The sequence below is a fragment of the Pan troglodytes genome, chromosome 8 (assembly GCF_028858775.2).
Source record: "Pan troglodytes isolate AG18354 chromosome 8, NHGRI_mPanTro3-v2.0_pri, whole genome shotgun sequence".
Taxonomy (NCBI): Eukaryota; Metazoa; Chordata; class Mammalia; order Primates; family Hominidae; genus Pan; species Pan troglodytes.
Window position 1 is genome coordinate 125,697,258 of NC_072406.2, and position 13,662 is coordinate 125,710,919.

At 48.3% G+C, this 13,662-nt stretch overlaps 2 protein-coding genes across 6 annotated transcripts in view; one reads left to right on the plus strand and one right to left on the minus strand.

Annotated features, from left to right (window-relative positions):
- HABP2 (hyaluronan binding protein 2) overlaps nt 1–7,620 on the plus strand; it is a 36,916-nt gene extending 29,296 nt beyond the window's left edge. Inside the window, exons 10-13 of the mRNA XM_508042.8 lie at nt 922–1,064; nt 1,854–1,988; nt 3,500–3,645; nt 5,927–7,620. Of these exons, the coding sequence (XP_508042.2) occupies nt 922–1,064; nt 1,854–1,988; nt 3,500–3,645; nt 5,927–6,091 (589 nt within the window). The 3' untranslated portion in view covers nt 6,092–7,620. The remainder of the gene's footprint in view (nt 1–921; nt 1,065–1,853; nt 1,989–3,499; nt 3,646–5,926) is intronic.
- NRAP (nebulin related anchoring protein) overlaps nt 6,439–13,662 on the minus strand; it is a 76,216-nt gene continuing 68,992 nt past the window's right edge. For 3 of the 5 annotated variants that reach the window (XM_054659909.2, XM_009459266.5, XM_521607.9), the window contains 5 exons: nt 13,353–13,457; nt 9,921–10,028; nt 8,308–8,619; nt 7,393–7,524; nt 6,439–6,807 (listed from right to left, as the gene is read on the minus strand). In XM_054659909.2, coding sequence (XP_054515884.1) covers nt 6,700–6,807; nt 7,393–7,524; nt 8,308–8,619; nt 9,921–10,028; nt 13,353–13,457 — 765 coding nt within the window. In that variant the 3' untranslated portion in view covers nt 6,439–6,699. The remainder of the gene's footprint in view (nt 6,808–7,392; nt 7,525–8,307; nt 8,620–9,920; nt 10,029–13,352; nt 13,458–13,662) is intronic. The other 2 variants (XM_001148506.7, XM_009459265.5) reach the window with 1 other exon arrangement.

The window sequence follows — 13,662 nt, forward strand, 5'->3', positions numbered from 1 at the left end:
GTCTGGAATGTTTACCATGGGCACTGCATTTATTATATGACATTTAATCCTTAAAGCTGTCTGCTGGAAGACAAGCTGAGGAAGGTCAGGGATTTTTATCTGTTTTATTAATTGTAGGATCTCCAGTGTCTTGAGCACGCCTTTGTACATAGCAAGTGCTGAGTAACTATTTGTGGAGGAAAAGAGTTTATTGTTATTCCCTTTTTGTAAGTGAGGATCTTGAATCCCGGGATTCTTCCTTTACCTTGCCTGAAGTCGTATGGAAAGTTAAGTGGACAAGTAAGATGGAAACCCCATTCTATCTGCTTCTTTGACTTCTTTTGTCCTGCCCTGAATAGAGGAAAGCATGCTCCTTTGTCTGATACCATCACCAATGACCCTTCTGAGTCAGGTGTCTTCATCCATGCCCACTGTGTGCCTTAGAGAAGCAAGTAACTTCTGGGGAGCTGAAGAGTCACCCCCTCTTCTGAGCTCCCTGTGCTCATGGTCAAGGCTGGTCCAACAAAGTCTGGGTTTTGGAGGTGGCCATGAAGGTCTTCCAGTTCACCTTATAGTAAATGATTTCTCTGGGATTCTAGGAGGTGCTCCTCAAGAGAGGTCAAGCAGGCAAACATTAGCACCTGCCAATGGATTTTAGAAGATTGGTTCAAGATGGCAATGGCTGTTTCTTTGGAAGGCCTAGGGAGAATGGGAGGTCTCCCATGAGAAGTGGGTAAAAGTTATAGCTTATATTTGGAGCTTGCTTCTGTTAATAAAGCACTTCCCTTACATAATCTTATTTGGACCCTACCATAGCAGAGTTCTGTGAGTGAGACGAGGGTTACAAATGAGGAGGCTGAGTCTGCAGAAGGTCAGATTTGCCAAAGGCCACACAGCTGAGCAGAAACAGTGCCTTCCTGACCATCTCATTTTCCCTTGCAGCATAAAAACCAGACATCTAAAGGTGGTGCTAGGGGACCAGGACCTGAAGAAAGAAGAATTTCATGAGCAGAGCTTTAGGGTGGAGAAGATATTCAAGTACAGCCACTACAATGAAAGAGATGAGATTCCCCACAATGATATCGGCAAGTTCCTCTTTCATGGCTTTCCTGAGGGTCTTGTCCTGGGTGGATTTCTCTATGACCAGAAAGCTGAAGTTTGGTTCTAGAAGGTGCTCTTGATTGTTTTTGGTCCCTGTGGACTCTGTGCAGTAGGGAATGTATTCCAGAGATTTTTAGTTTTTGAGGGTATGTGTAAATGTAGATAAATGGGCATATGCTCTTAAACTGAGGGGAAGCAATGCTAGGAACATTGTGCTATGGAATAGGCCTGGCCTGGAATCCCAGCTTCCCAACTTTATCACCAGGAGCCAGTTCACCTCCTGAGCCCTCTTTTCTCTTCTGTGAAATGGAAACACTGATGCACAACTCTCAGCTTCCTATGTGTCAGGAGACACAATGTGCTTGCAGGCATGCCTGGCCCCTAGCCCCTGGCAGGTGCTCCAGTGCAAATGCAATGACGTTCCTAGCTACCAGCTGCTCAGTTCTGTATCCCGTTTCCCTTTTCATGAGACACCCCCCCACCTCTCTCTCCTTCCTCAATAGCTTTTTTCCCCTCTAATGGCCTGTTTCTTAAAAAATGGATTAGAAATGATTTCAAAGTCAATTATCATTTCTTGACATGACTCTCGCCCTGAAGTGCTACTCCTTCCCGGTTGGAAGTTCAAAATATGAAATGACCACGGAAGAAGATTTTCAGGCATGATGGGGACAGGTGGGGCTTTGCTGTGGCCACCTTCATGAGCAAGTTGGAGCTGGTGCTTCTCTGACAAAGAGGTGACATCGCATCCATTTTCTACCTCTCTCTCCACCTAGCATTGCTCAAGTTAAAGCCAGTGGATGGTCACTGTGCTCTAGAATCCAAATACGTGAAGACTGTGTGCTTGCCTGATGGGTCCTTTCCCTCTGGGAGTGAGTGCCACATCTCTGGCTGGGGTGTTACAGAAGCAGGTGAGTCGGCCATGCACTCTCCCATGACTTAGGTGAACTACATCAACCAGAGAAGAAAGGCCAAACTCAACTGCCCTTTTGAAGTTGAAATGAGTGTCATATTCAAAATGCATCAACCAAAGAAAGCATCCGCCTCATTGATCAAGCTCTGGTTAAATTCCTCCACCTGCAGGGAGCCTTCCCTGAGTTTCTCTGATCTCCATATCTGTCCCTGGCCCTACCCTAAATACTTGAATTTTACCAAGCATTGACCCTGCATTTATGGAGCTCTTGCTCCCTTCCTCGGTAGATTGGAAAGAGGAAAGATCATGGATTTTTGAGTCAGAAAGACTGGTATTCAATTCTTGACTTTGTCACTTGAACAACTGAGTTTTAGTTTCTCAATAATCATACTTACTTCCTAGGTTTGCAAGCATGATCACAGGGGATGATAGAATTTTACAGAGACATTCATTAAGTCAGCCCTTAGAAGATGGGGGTCAGGTCCCATTCATCTCTGTCTGTCTCACAGTACTTTGCTCGGGGTTCTCCACACAGTAGACATTCTATAAAATTGTGTTAAATCCAGCTGTTGATTTGTCTTTAGGATTTGGTCTAATTTTAAAAAGTAACCAAAGGATTACTTTCCTCATAGTACTGGCAACATTATACCCTCTACTACAAAAAAAAAAAATTCAGAAGGGTATTTTATGTCTTTCCCAAATACTCAAAATATATTTCTCTTCCTTCCCAAATCCTGTCCTTAATAATGAATAGCGAGAATCACAATAAATAAGTCTGCAGAAATTCCACATATCTGAACAAAGTGAAATGTAATATACAACTTTGAGTCTTTTGAGAAAGATGTCTGGCTAATTGGATTTAGGGTCAGCCAGTAAACTCATTTTACAGCCATTTTCATTGTAGTCCATCTAAACTTGTCAACCTCTATTCTGCTCAATATGGTCTGGTCAGCATGGTGATGTCTCAGATGGGAATCTTTTGGAGCCTCAGGTTAGAATTATTTTGCTTTTCATAAACAGGCCTCTAAGACGTTATGTTCAAAGCCTTTATGTTCTCTAAGACTTTATGTTCAAAACATGTTTTGATTGATGTCATTATCTTTACAGGGGAAAATGCCTGCTCTAGGAAGCAGGTAGCCTACTGCGCAGGGCACTTCATCCATCCATCCATCCATTCATTCACTAAGAATTGTGCCAGCCCTTTTGTTAGGCCTTGGGAATTTTAAAATGGTTAAGAGAGCATCTATTTCCTCCTGAACCTCATGGCCTACCTGGGGAAAGAGAGGAGGGAATATACTATCTGGTCCATGTATCATGCAGCACAGGATTGCAGGTCTGCACTGGCATGGTGAAGGCTAAAGATGAGGCTTTTCTGCCCATATCCTGGAAAAACCCTTCCCTTCTGAGCTGAGAGTTGGTGGGCTTCTCCCTGACAATCTGGTTTCTGGTGGGGTTGGTGTCACCCTGGTCCCCACAGTAGTGACTCTTTTCTCTGCACCTTCCCCACAGGAAAAGGGTCCCGCCAGCTCCTGGATGCCAAAGTCAAGCTGATTGCCAACACTTTGTGCAACTCCCGCCAACTCTATGACCACATGATTGATGACAGTATGATCTGTGCGGGAAACCTTCAGAAACCTGGGCAAGACACCTGCCAGGTCAGAGACTCCAAGTGGTGCTTGTGGTAGGAGAGGCTAGCAGGATGTTTCACTAGGCAGAGGACCCTTAGAGCCCTGGGCTGGGAGCTAGGTTCAGAGGTCCACCTGTGGTAAAGCTAAGACACAGGTGAGCTGTGTCTGCCCCCTGGCCCCCTGGTGCATCTGCATCCGCATCCGCATCAACCCAGGATGACTCAGCATAATGACCACAGAGGTCACGTTGCCTGCACTGTCTAATTGAACTCTCACAACACACTGGTGAAGGTGATGTCATGATCACCATTTTACAGATGCTTAGAGAAGTTATCTTGACCTATAGCAATTGGGTGGCCAGTGGCAGGGCTGGGATTTGAACAATACAGTCTGCAGGACACCAAAGGGGCTTGTGGCCTCAGTGTTGGGCAGCCTTTCTGAGAATGCCAGTAAACAGGGAACTGTCCAGAAGACCAGTGGCTAGAAGGAGAAAGAAGAAGGCCTAGAGCTAGAGATTTCACAGTAATATTAACTCATCATTAGGACTCATGTGTGCGTGTGTGTGTGTGTGGAGGGGGGGGTTATCCCTAGAAAACTAAGTATATCTGTAGCCTAGGGCCTTTCAGAACCCCAAGTTGCTGAGGCTTGTGACTCAAAGACACTGTTGTAGAGGGAGAAGGTGGTGGCTCCATCAACCAATGCTAAAGTGACTTCAGGCCCTGCCCCAAGTCAAAGCCCATTCCCCATAGTCCCTTTATCTGTAGGGATCACATCACATAGGGTCCTTTCTAGAATCCCAGGAACACCTCCATTTAGAATTTTCTGACTGTTGTCCCCATAAGCCTTCTAAATGTCCTGGAAAACAGCATGCCAACATTCAAATCCCAACTCCTTGAGGGAGCCTCCTCATACAAAGGAACCCACAATGATTTGCTGGCCTTGAACTCACTTTGGGATGGGACATCAAGGTTCCTCTCTCCAGGGTTTGTGGCTCTCCTGTGACTCTCTGTCTCTTCCCAATGAGCCGAGGATGTTCACCTACTCAGAGGAAGGGCAGATGGGTGCAATTTGCCCTAAACTCCTCCCCAGAAGTTGGTTAAGAAAACAGCTCATTCAGGCTGGGCATGGTGGCTCAAGCCTGTAATCCCAGCACTTTGGGAGGCTGAGGCGGTCAGATCATCTGAGGTCAGGAGTTCAAGATCAGCCTAGCCAACATGGTGAAACCCTGTCTCTACTAAAAGAAAAATACAAAAATTAGGTGGACATGGTGGCACATGCCTGTAGTCCCAGCTACTGGGGCTGAGGCAGGAGAATCGCTTGGACCCGGGAAACGGAGGTTGCAGTGAGCCAAGAGGGTGCCACCGCACTCCAGCCTGGGCAACAAAGCGAGACCCTGTCTCAAAAAAAAAAAAAAAAAAAAAAAAAAAAAAAAAAAAAAAAAAAAAAAAAAAACCTCATTCAATTCCCTAGATAATTGAAGGCTTTCACTTGCAGGCTTTGGAAACAAATAGTTGTGAATTTGAAACCTGTTTCTGTCTCTTACTGTATGGCTTTTATCAGTGATGAAAGCAATTCTTCAATCTCAGATGCCTAAACTATAAAATGGAAATCTATCTATAAGATCACAAGGTCGTGGCTAAGTTTAAAAGAGAGAATTCATTTTTTAAAAACCTGTCAGTTGTAGTGTTTAAGCAGTATTAAGTTTTTGGGAGCTATCACCCTCAATGTCTTCTTCTCCTCACCATCATCATCCTCGCCACCTTCCGTGAGGGTTTAATATGAACCAGGCACTGTTCTATACACTTTACAAACAATCTTCACAAGAACCCTGGGGGATGGGGATCTATTGCTATCTATGGTTTACAGTATGAGAAACTGAGGCCCAAGGTCACATGCCTGGCAGGTGGTAGGGCCTGGCTTAAAACCCAGGAGATCTAACCCCATAGACCATGCTGAGCACCTAGGCCACGCTGCCTTGGAGTCCCCAACCTCCTTCCCTGTGTGTGCTGAGGGCCCCCGAGAACTCAGTCATAACATCTGCATCACTGAGAGTTGGGAAGTGCAGCTGTGCGGCTCCTCTGTTAAGCCCGCGTGGACTCAGGGACGGAGGACACTGTTATCTTCTCTCCCTTAGAGTCTTGTATCATGTGAGATGTGGGGAGAGCCTTGTCACTGCTTTCCAGAGAAGCCCATGGAGGCTGGCAAGGGACTCCACCCCATCCCTCCCTGACACCCCCTGGAGAGAGGTGGGGGCATCTCCAGATGGCTCTGGTTCACGAGGATGAGCTTATGCCTCTGTTTCCCTTAGGGTGACTCTGGAGGCCCCCTGACCTGTGAGAAGGACGGCACCTACTACGTCTATGGGATAGTGAGCTGGGGCCTGGAGTGTGGGAAGAGGCCAGGGGTCTACACCCAAGTTACCAAATTCCTGAATTGGATCAAAGCCACCATCAAAAGTGAAAGCGGCTTCTAAGGTACTGTCTTCTGGATCTCAGAGCCCACTCTCCTTGGCACCCTGACACCGGGAGGCCTCATGGCCAACAATGGATACCCCCAGAGCCTCCAGGGGACCATGCAGTAGACTGTCCCTACTCTAAGCAGAGACAACTGCCACCCAGCCTGGGCCTTCCCAGACCAGCATTTGCACAATATCACCAGGCTTCTTCTGCTTCCCTTGGTAACCCAAGGAATGATTGATGGAATCAACACAACATAGTATGTTTGCTTTCCTTACCCAATTGTACCTTCTAGAAAATCAGTGTTCACAGAGACTGCCTCCACCACAGGCATCTGCAAATGCAGACTCCAGAATCCCCAGCATCAGCGGGAACCACCATCACATCTTTATTCCTCAGCCCAGACACTCGAGGCACTCAACAGAATCAGCCATCCATGTCTAGGTATAAGAGAGGACCACAAATACAACATTCTCCATCTGCTTTCAGAGTTATTAAAATAATAAAGGAAGATCTGGGATGGGCTGGTGGGCCATTCCAGCTTGCCGAAATCAAAGCCATCTGAAGCCTGTCTCTGGTGAACAAACTTCCTCTCTGGCCTCTCAGGAATCAGGGTGGACATGGCTCACAACAGCAGGGCCTTCTTCTTTTTGACGTGCAGAATCTCAGTGGCATCTGGGTTCACCTCCCCACTCTGATGATCTCCAGCCTCCACTGCTTCTGCCCCCCGCTGCTGAAATCAAACATACCCCAAGTTAAAATGAAGCTCCCCCACCCCCACTCCCGGCCCCGGTTCCCACAGGACACGCTAAGAAGCACAGGAAGCATTTAACAGGCTCACCCTCCCCTTCCTTTTCCCCTCTTCTACCCTCCCCAAGAAAAAGGGCCCTCAAGGCAAGAATGAGAAAGAAGCAAAGCCAATCTCTCATTTAGACCTGGCTTCTTTCTTCTGAACAAAGTAGGGTTCAAAATGCAGACTGTCATATCCAGCGAGTCCCTGACCCTTTCTGCGAATGTAACGAGCAAGCAGTCAGCACAGCCTGGGCTGCCCTGGCCCGGGATTGATGTAGCCCCGGTAGGTTTGCCTCTGCAGAACTAATGGCTGTGACTTCAGAGAAAGCCCTGCAGGAAGTTTAACCTGCGTGTCATCTGCCTGGTCATCTCAGACCCATGAAATTAGGCGCCTTGTTTGAGCTGCGTTTCACACTTCTTTAGAGCTAGCTGACCTTTGGCCAAAAATAAACTTTGAAAAGAAACAATGAGTTTGTCTTTCCCCATGGCCTTGCAAGCCAGGGTGGCTTTGCAGCTTGCTACTCACGTAAGCTCCCTGGAGACCCAGGCCCCTTGCGTTGGCCAGTTCCGCAGCCCGCCGAGCCATTTCCACTTTGTAGGAGCCAGGAGGGGTCCAGCCAACACCTCTGGTCAGGTTCAAGTCTGATTTATACTTGACCTTGAGGGTAAGAGGGAAACAAGAGGACTATGTCAGCAGGGTTTGGAGCGGTTTGACCATTAAGTAAAGAAGATTAAAAAGGCAGCCACAATATGAGACTATGTTGTCTGTCATCAGTAAAGCCAGAACAAGGGGAACAAATTTATCATAAGCAGCATCTCCCTGGCACAGGGGCCCCAATGTGCTGTGAGTCCAGCTGGCATGTTGCTGTCTCTTGCATCTTCCCATTCAAGTGACAAAAGTTACAGTTGGGAGTGGGTGGGGCAGTGACACCTGCTCCACACACTCTGTGGCCTCAGGGAAGCCACTTCCCTTCTCTGGGCTTCAGTTTCTTCCCAGGGAAAGTGCAAAGGCTGGGTTAATAGCTAAGATCCCTTGGAAACAGTTTAGCATAGCCATCGAGAGCTTGGGCCCTCACAGCAAACCAAAAGGGGTTGGTATCCCAGGTCTGCCACTTATTTGTTATGGGATCTTGAGTAAGTCACTGAACCTCTCTGAGCCTCAAGTTCCTCATCATCTGTAAAATGAAGCAGCCCTGGGGTTGGCATAAGTGCCAATGGCACGAGGCTTGGAAAGCATTTGACACAGAGCCTGGCCCACAGGAGACACTCGAGAAGTGGTGGTTATTATTGTTATGCTTTCTGGCACTAAAGCGTTAGGTGTCTTGGATTCTCTCTCAGCCCAGCTCCCCCAGAAGCTAACAATGGAACGTGGCATTATGGCCATCTCTTAGGAAGAGGCACCAGGGGAAGGGCCTCAAGGGAGTGGGTGGAGGTGGCTCACATCACTCTGCAGCTGGTGGGCCTTCTGAGCGTGCCTGAGGCCCAGCTGCTCCGGGTCGCAGGTGGGCTGGGGCAGGGGCTGCCTGTAGTGCACATCACTGGCCAGCTGCTGGCTCCTCTTGGCCTGAAGGAGGCCGGGCTGCTCCGTGCTGCTGTGAAACTGGGACCGACTCTTGGCAAAGTCCTTCTTGTACTCATTGTCACTCTGGAGCCTGCCAACGTTGAGGAAATGCTTCATCCTTGGGTCATCGTCGACACTGCGGTACCCGATCTGCAGGCCTCGGTCCCGCAGGAAAGCCTCTTTGTACCGGAACTGCAAATCAGAGGAGCAGAGGCGGGTCATGGGTGCCTACCTCCCCCAAGACCAGCCTCACATATGGGGCCATCCCAGGGCATTCTCAGCAGGAGGCTCAAGAGTGGGTTAGAGGCACAGGCCTTGGATTCAAGTAGACCTATCTGTGTGGCCATGGGCCTGTTACTGAGTTTCTCCATGAGCCTCAGTTTCCCCATCTGATAAAATTGGAGAATGATCTACACCCCATAGGAGGTTGCGAGGATTCAACCAGATAAGGACTGAGCTTCATGTCTGGCATCAGCTCTGGCCCACTGAGTGGTGGCTACTGGTATTGTCACTATTGTAATTAATACTCCAACAGGAAGAAAAATGTGCCCATTCTCACATAGGCCACTCTGCCTTTGATTCTTTCCAGATTTTAGGGACCTAGTCCAGTGCTCCTCAAACCATCTACAGTGAAGGGCCAGTCCCATTTTGATTTGCTTTTTACATTTCCAATGCATCAAAGACCCATGTATGGTCCTATTGCATGTGGCTAGTATGTAGCAGTACCACTTGTATTTGGTAACACCCAACCTGGCCTTCACCCTTTTCAATGAGATGAGTCCAGTGATCACATGCTTGGATGTTACAACGTCTAATTGCTAAAAAATATTTCAAAAATCCCATGCTCTTAATTTCTGTACTTATCCAATTGTGGACCAGCAGGAAACTGTTCCCAGGTGCGCCTCCGTCTAGCACTGTGGACACTTGTCTAGTCAATGGTGCCCTCTCTTGCAGAATACCTGCTATGTTCCTGACACCATATACGATTTTGTTTTCATTCCTACATTAATCTGGGAGATAAGATCCCTATTTCATAGATGTAGAAAATCAAGTTCAGAGAATTTGAGCAACTTGCCCAAGAGAAACAGCCAAATTTCCTAAGTGACTGAGCCAGGATTTGAACTTGTCCATCTAGGGCAAAAGCCCTATCTCTTTCTACTCTACCACACTGAACTTCAGCTAAAAGAAGTCCGTTTATTGCAAATCAACAACCCAAGCTCATATTCATGAACTTCTTGGTACTCATCCATCATCTTTTAAGAGTGCCTCTCTAAAAAGAGAATGGAAATACAGCCCTCCTTGACCACAATTTCTGCCTAAGATGCTAGAAAGTAAAGCCCTTTTTTTTCTTTCATTTAAAATACAGTACATGTTCAGTTTTGGTGCAGAGAGAGAGATAATCTTGACAGGTCCTGGTGGTTTGCCTTTCAACAGAACTGGGAAAACCAGAGAAAAACTCATCAGTGACCGCAGGAGAGAACATGGGGTCTTACATCACTGGCGATCTCCCTGGATGCCCGGGCAGTCTGGAAGGGGATGGCGTCCAGCCTGAAGTCATAACTGCCAGCCCGGGTCTGCTCCCAGGAGTTTCTGTAGACTTTCTAGATTGGAAAAACAAAAGCATGAGTAAGCAGGCAGTCACTCCACTGTCTTCCATGTTGCTGGTACTCAGCAGGAGTGGTTCCTAACCTTTGTTGGTTCCTAGGACGGCAGAGCCTACAGCCCCATGTCCACCTTGGGGACTCCCTAGCACTGGGATTGGTGGGGTTGGCCGTAAAAGGCTTCAGCTCTAAGCCCCCAACCCGCCCACCCATTAGGCCCTGCTCCTGTGGGGCTTGTGATCTTCGGGTATGGCTCATTTGCGACACCCACTTGGTATCAGAAGCCTCCACCCCACTCCTTCCTGTCTTTGCATTCACTTTCAGTGCTTCGGGTTTGCAGCTTCTAGGTGCCAGAATTCAAGCTTCCAGAATCCAGTTTCTTCCTACATGCTGAAAGTGCTGTTCCTTGGGCCTTGGCACTCATGTGTTTGTTAGCTCCACTGACATCCGGAGGGGCCTCAGCCTGGCTTTGATGCCATGCCCTGCACCATCACTATGAGGCATGCTGCATCTCATATACACTCCTGGTGCCTGCACGAAGGGAAGAGCCTTCGCCTGAATTAAATTTATTGTCAAGCACCTGACCGAGTACCTGACCCATGTGTTTCATATCTTCCTCTTTCATTTTTTCCCTTTTCAAGTTGTTCTCACACGCCCTCTGGGAGTCTGTAATCATATCCTCTTAGTCCTCAGGTAGACCCACATCACCGATAGAGGCATCAAAATCTTCTGTGCCTTCATGTAGCTAATATTTTTTTTTTCAAGATAAGGGAATGGCTCTATAAAAGGAGGCATCTGGAAATCCCAGTGGAGGGCTGTTCTTTATTCAGCCACAGAGAAGGGAGACAGCAGGAGAGGCGCATCACCAACAGATGACAAAGTGACAGCCCCAGACCGTGTCGGTTGCTCACTCATTCCACGAGCTACAGCAGGTCAGGGGGCCCTTAAGAACCGTCCTTTTGTCTCCTGGAAATGGAGGTCAAGGCTGGCGCTCTGTTCTACGGGGGATTGGGGGGATTAAGCAAAGGAGGAGTGGCAGATGAAAAGCAAAGTGCCCCACCCCATCCCACAACTGGGCCTGGAACTAGAGAGGACCACAAAGTGCTTGGGCCAAGCATGGCGGATCTCATCATTTCTCTGTACTGCAGATCACACCACCTTCACCTCCATCCTCGCCTCTGACTCCAACACCCGATGCCATAAACCCTGAGCCAAATGTCTACTGTGTTCTAGGCCCTGGAAATGCAGAACCGTTCGTTCCTGGGATAATCACCTAACTGATGAATCACAGAGCCAAAATGATTAGATTTACTGGGTCATCATTGAGTTTAGCAGTTAGGACTGAAAGACATGTAGGAATGTTCAGATTATGACAGACTGATGATCCTCTGTAGCATTCTGCTTTCTGTTTGGGTGGCCCCACAAAGGTTAGAGTCGCAAATAGAGTCAAAACCCTGATCACTCTCTCTAAGGGGCACATCATGCCTTCCTAATAAGAATGCCCGCACCAGATCTGGGCTGGTTATTGACACCAAACTTGATGCAACATCGAAGTCCAATGTCACCCCACTTTGGTGTCCAATGCACCCCAGCTTCTGAGTCTCTGTAACTCGGGTCAACTAGAAAGCATGGCCCAGATCGGGGGTCTCCCGAGTGTGCAGGCCCCCTTTCTCTGGGCGACTTCTCCCTGTGTACTATTTGCTTGGTTGTGATCACTTCCTCCCTGAGTTTTTTATTCTGTTGAGGTTTTTGCCTTGCCACTGGGAGTCTTTAGATTCCGTAGGCGCTTTGATTTGGAACCCTGGGCGTTCCTCTTCTTTATCACAGTGGGCACAGTTTTGTCCTCATCCTCACACATTAGAGTCATTTGATTTTTAGTTATTTCGGCTGCCTTACACATCTCAATGGCTTTCTTTGCCCAGGAAGGTCACTTTCCCTCCACATCTTCCTTACAGAGCACTTGATCCAATTGTGCGTATTCTACACGCCCCCGAAGAAGTGCTCTTTCAAAAGAGGTTCATGAGTTATCCATATCCGCATACCCTGGTGGCTAATTTCAGCTCCAGGACTCTGCAGACCGGCATCCCTTGTGAGAGGGAAGATGCTTCTATCACCAGCCTGGGGTGGCTCTCCTCCTCAAGCCGGGCCCCAAATGCACTGGCAGCTTTATCCCACTTTCTACAGCGATGGGTCTCCAATCGTTCCTCAAATGGAGGCCTTGCCTTCCCCCATCCTTGAAGCATTAATGAGATAGATGTTTTGTGCAGGCTCTGCTGAGGGGGAGGTCCTGCTTCCCCAGATGGAGGTCAGCCCACCAGAGCTGCTGTTCTAAAATTATCCCTTGCACATCCCTCAAAAGCATCAAATGGTCATAATAACTCATATTTACAAAGCACCATCGCATTCACTGCATGGGATCCCACAGGGCTTTACAAACGCAACAAACTAATACACACGCTAACTAGAAGGCGCCTCTCGCCAACCCCTGCAAGGCAGCCACCTCTGGGGTGAACGGTAGCAGCTGTTGATCTGCACGGAGCCCCAGGACACAATAGCCAGGCCAGGGAGGGAAGAATGGCCGGACTCTGGGAGGCCCTACGCTGCCCCAGGCCAACACACTCAGCCTGTGTTATTCTGATCTGACAGTGTCTTTTGATTCTGCCGTCTCTCTACCTGTTATCCAAGGATCACAGCTTTGCTGGCCGAGCGGCCGCCTATTCTATTACAACCAGGGGCCTCCAACCCCTGCTAACAACAAGCCTAGGTTTAGGACACAGTAGCTTGGTTATGCACGCAAAGGGCACATGTCCAAGGGAAACGAAAGTGTTAGAGGCCACAGTCCCATGCACAAAGGAGCGAGCTGCATTTGGACGGGATGGGCTACCATTGCAGCATCTTTCCAAACTGTGGGGTGAGATAGAGCCACTCTATCTCCAGTGACACTACTCTGAATGACTACAGAGAGGGGTCCAGGAAACAAAAAGAGTAGGTGTCTACACCCACTAGGGCCAGGGGACCACTCCCCTCATGGTTACCCAGCACATCACTGAGATCTTTGGAGCCATACCCAAGTCAGAATTTTAGAGCTGGAAAGAATCTCAGTTTAGCTCAGCCCCATTACCATTTTGCAGATAAAAAAAACAAAAACGAGGACCACTGAGGAAAGTGACTGAAAGTCACACAAACAGTTTCTCAGTTCAGTGTCCTTTCTGTTCCAAGTCCTCCTTCCTAGAACTTTTTTTTTAAAAAAAAACGAAATCCACATTGGGCACAGATCATTTTACAAAAGTGGGCACACGTTCCATGAACCACCAGTTCACTTACGTCACTCAGATGCAGCGCATTGAGGCGAGCTCGGGTGAAATCGGGATGGTCGGGGATCAGGGTGTATCTGTGCAGGGATTCTGCATCTCCAGATCTATACATGCGCTGTAGATAAGATGGGCTCATGGTAAATAGAGAACTGTGTGGGCTGAAACCACAGGGGAATAGCAACTGACTCCCTTTCCTGCCCCTCCCACCTGAGTGCCCACCGCATAGAACAGAACCCAGTCCTGCCCATGGACAGTGTCCCTCCAGAACCCACAATTTGATGGAAGATGCCTTTATAGCCAGGGTCAGATGGGGCAGCTGG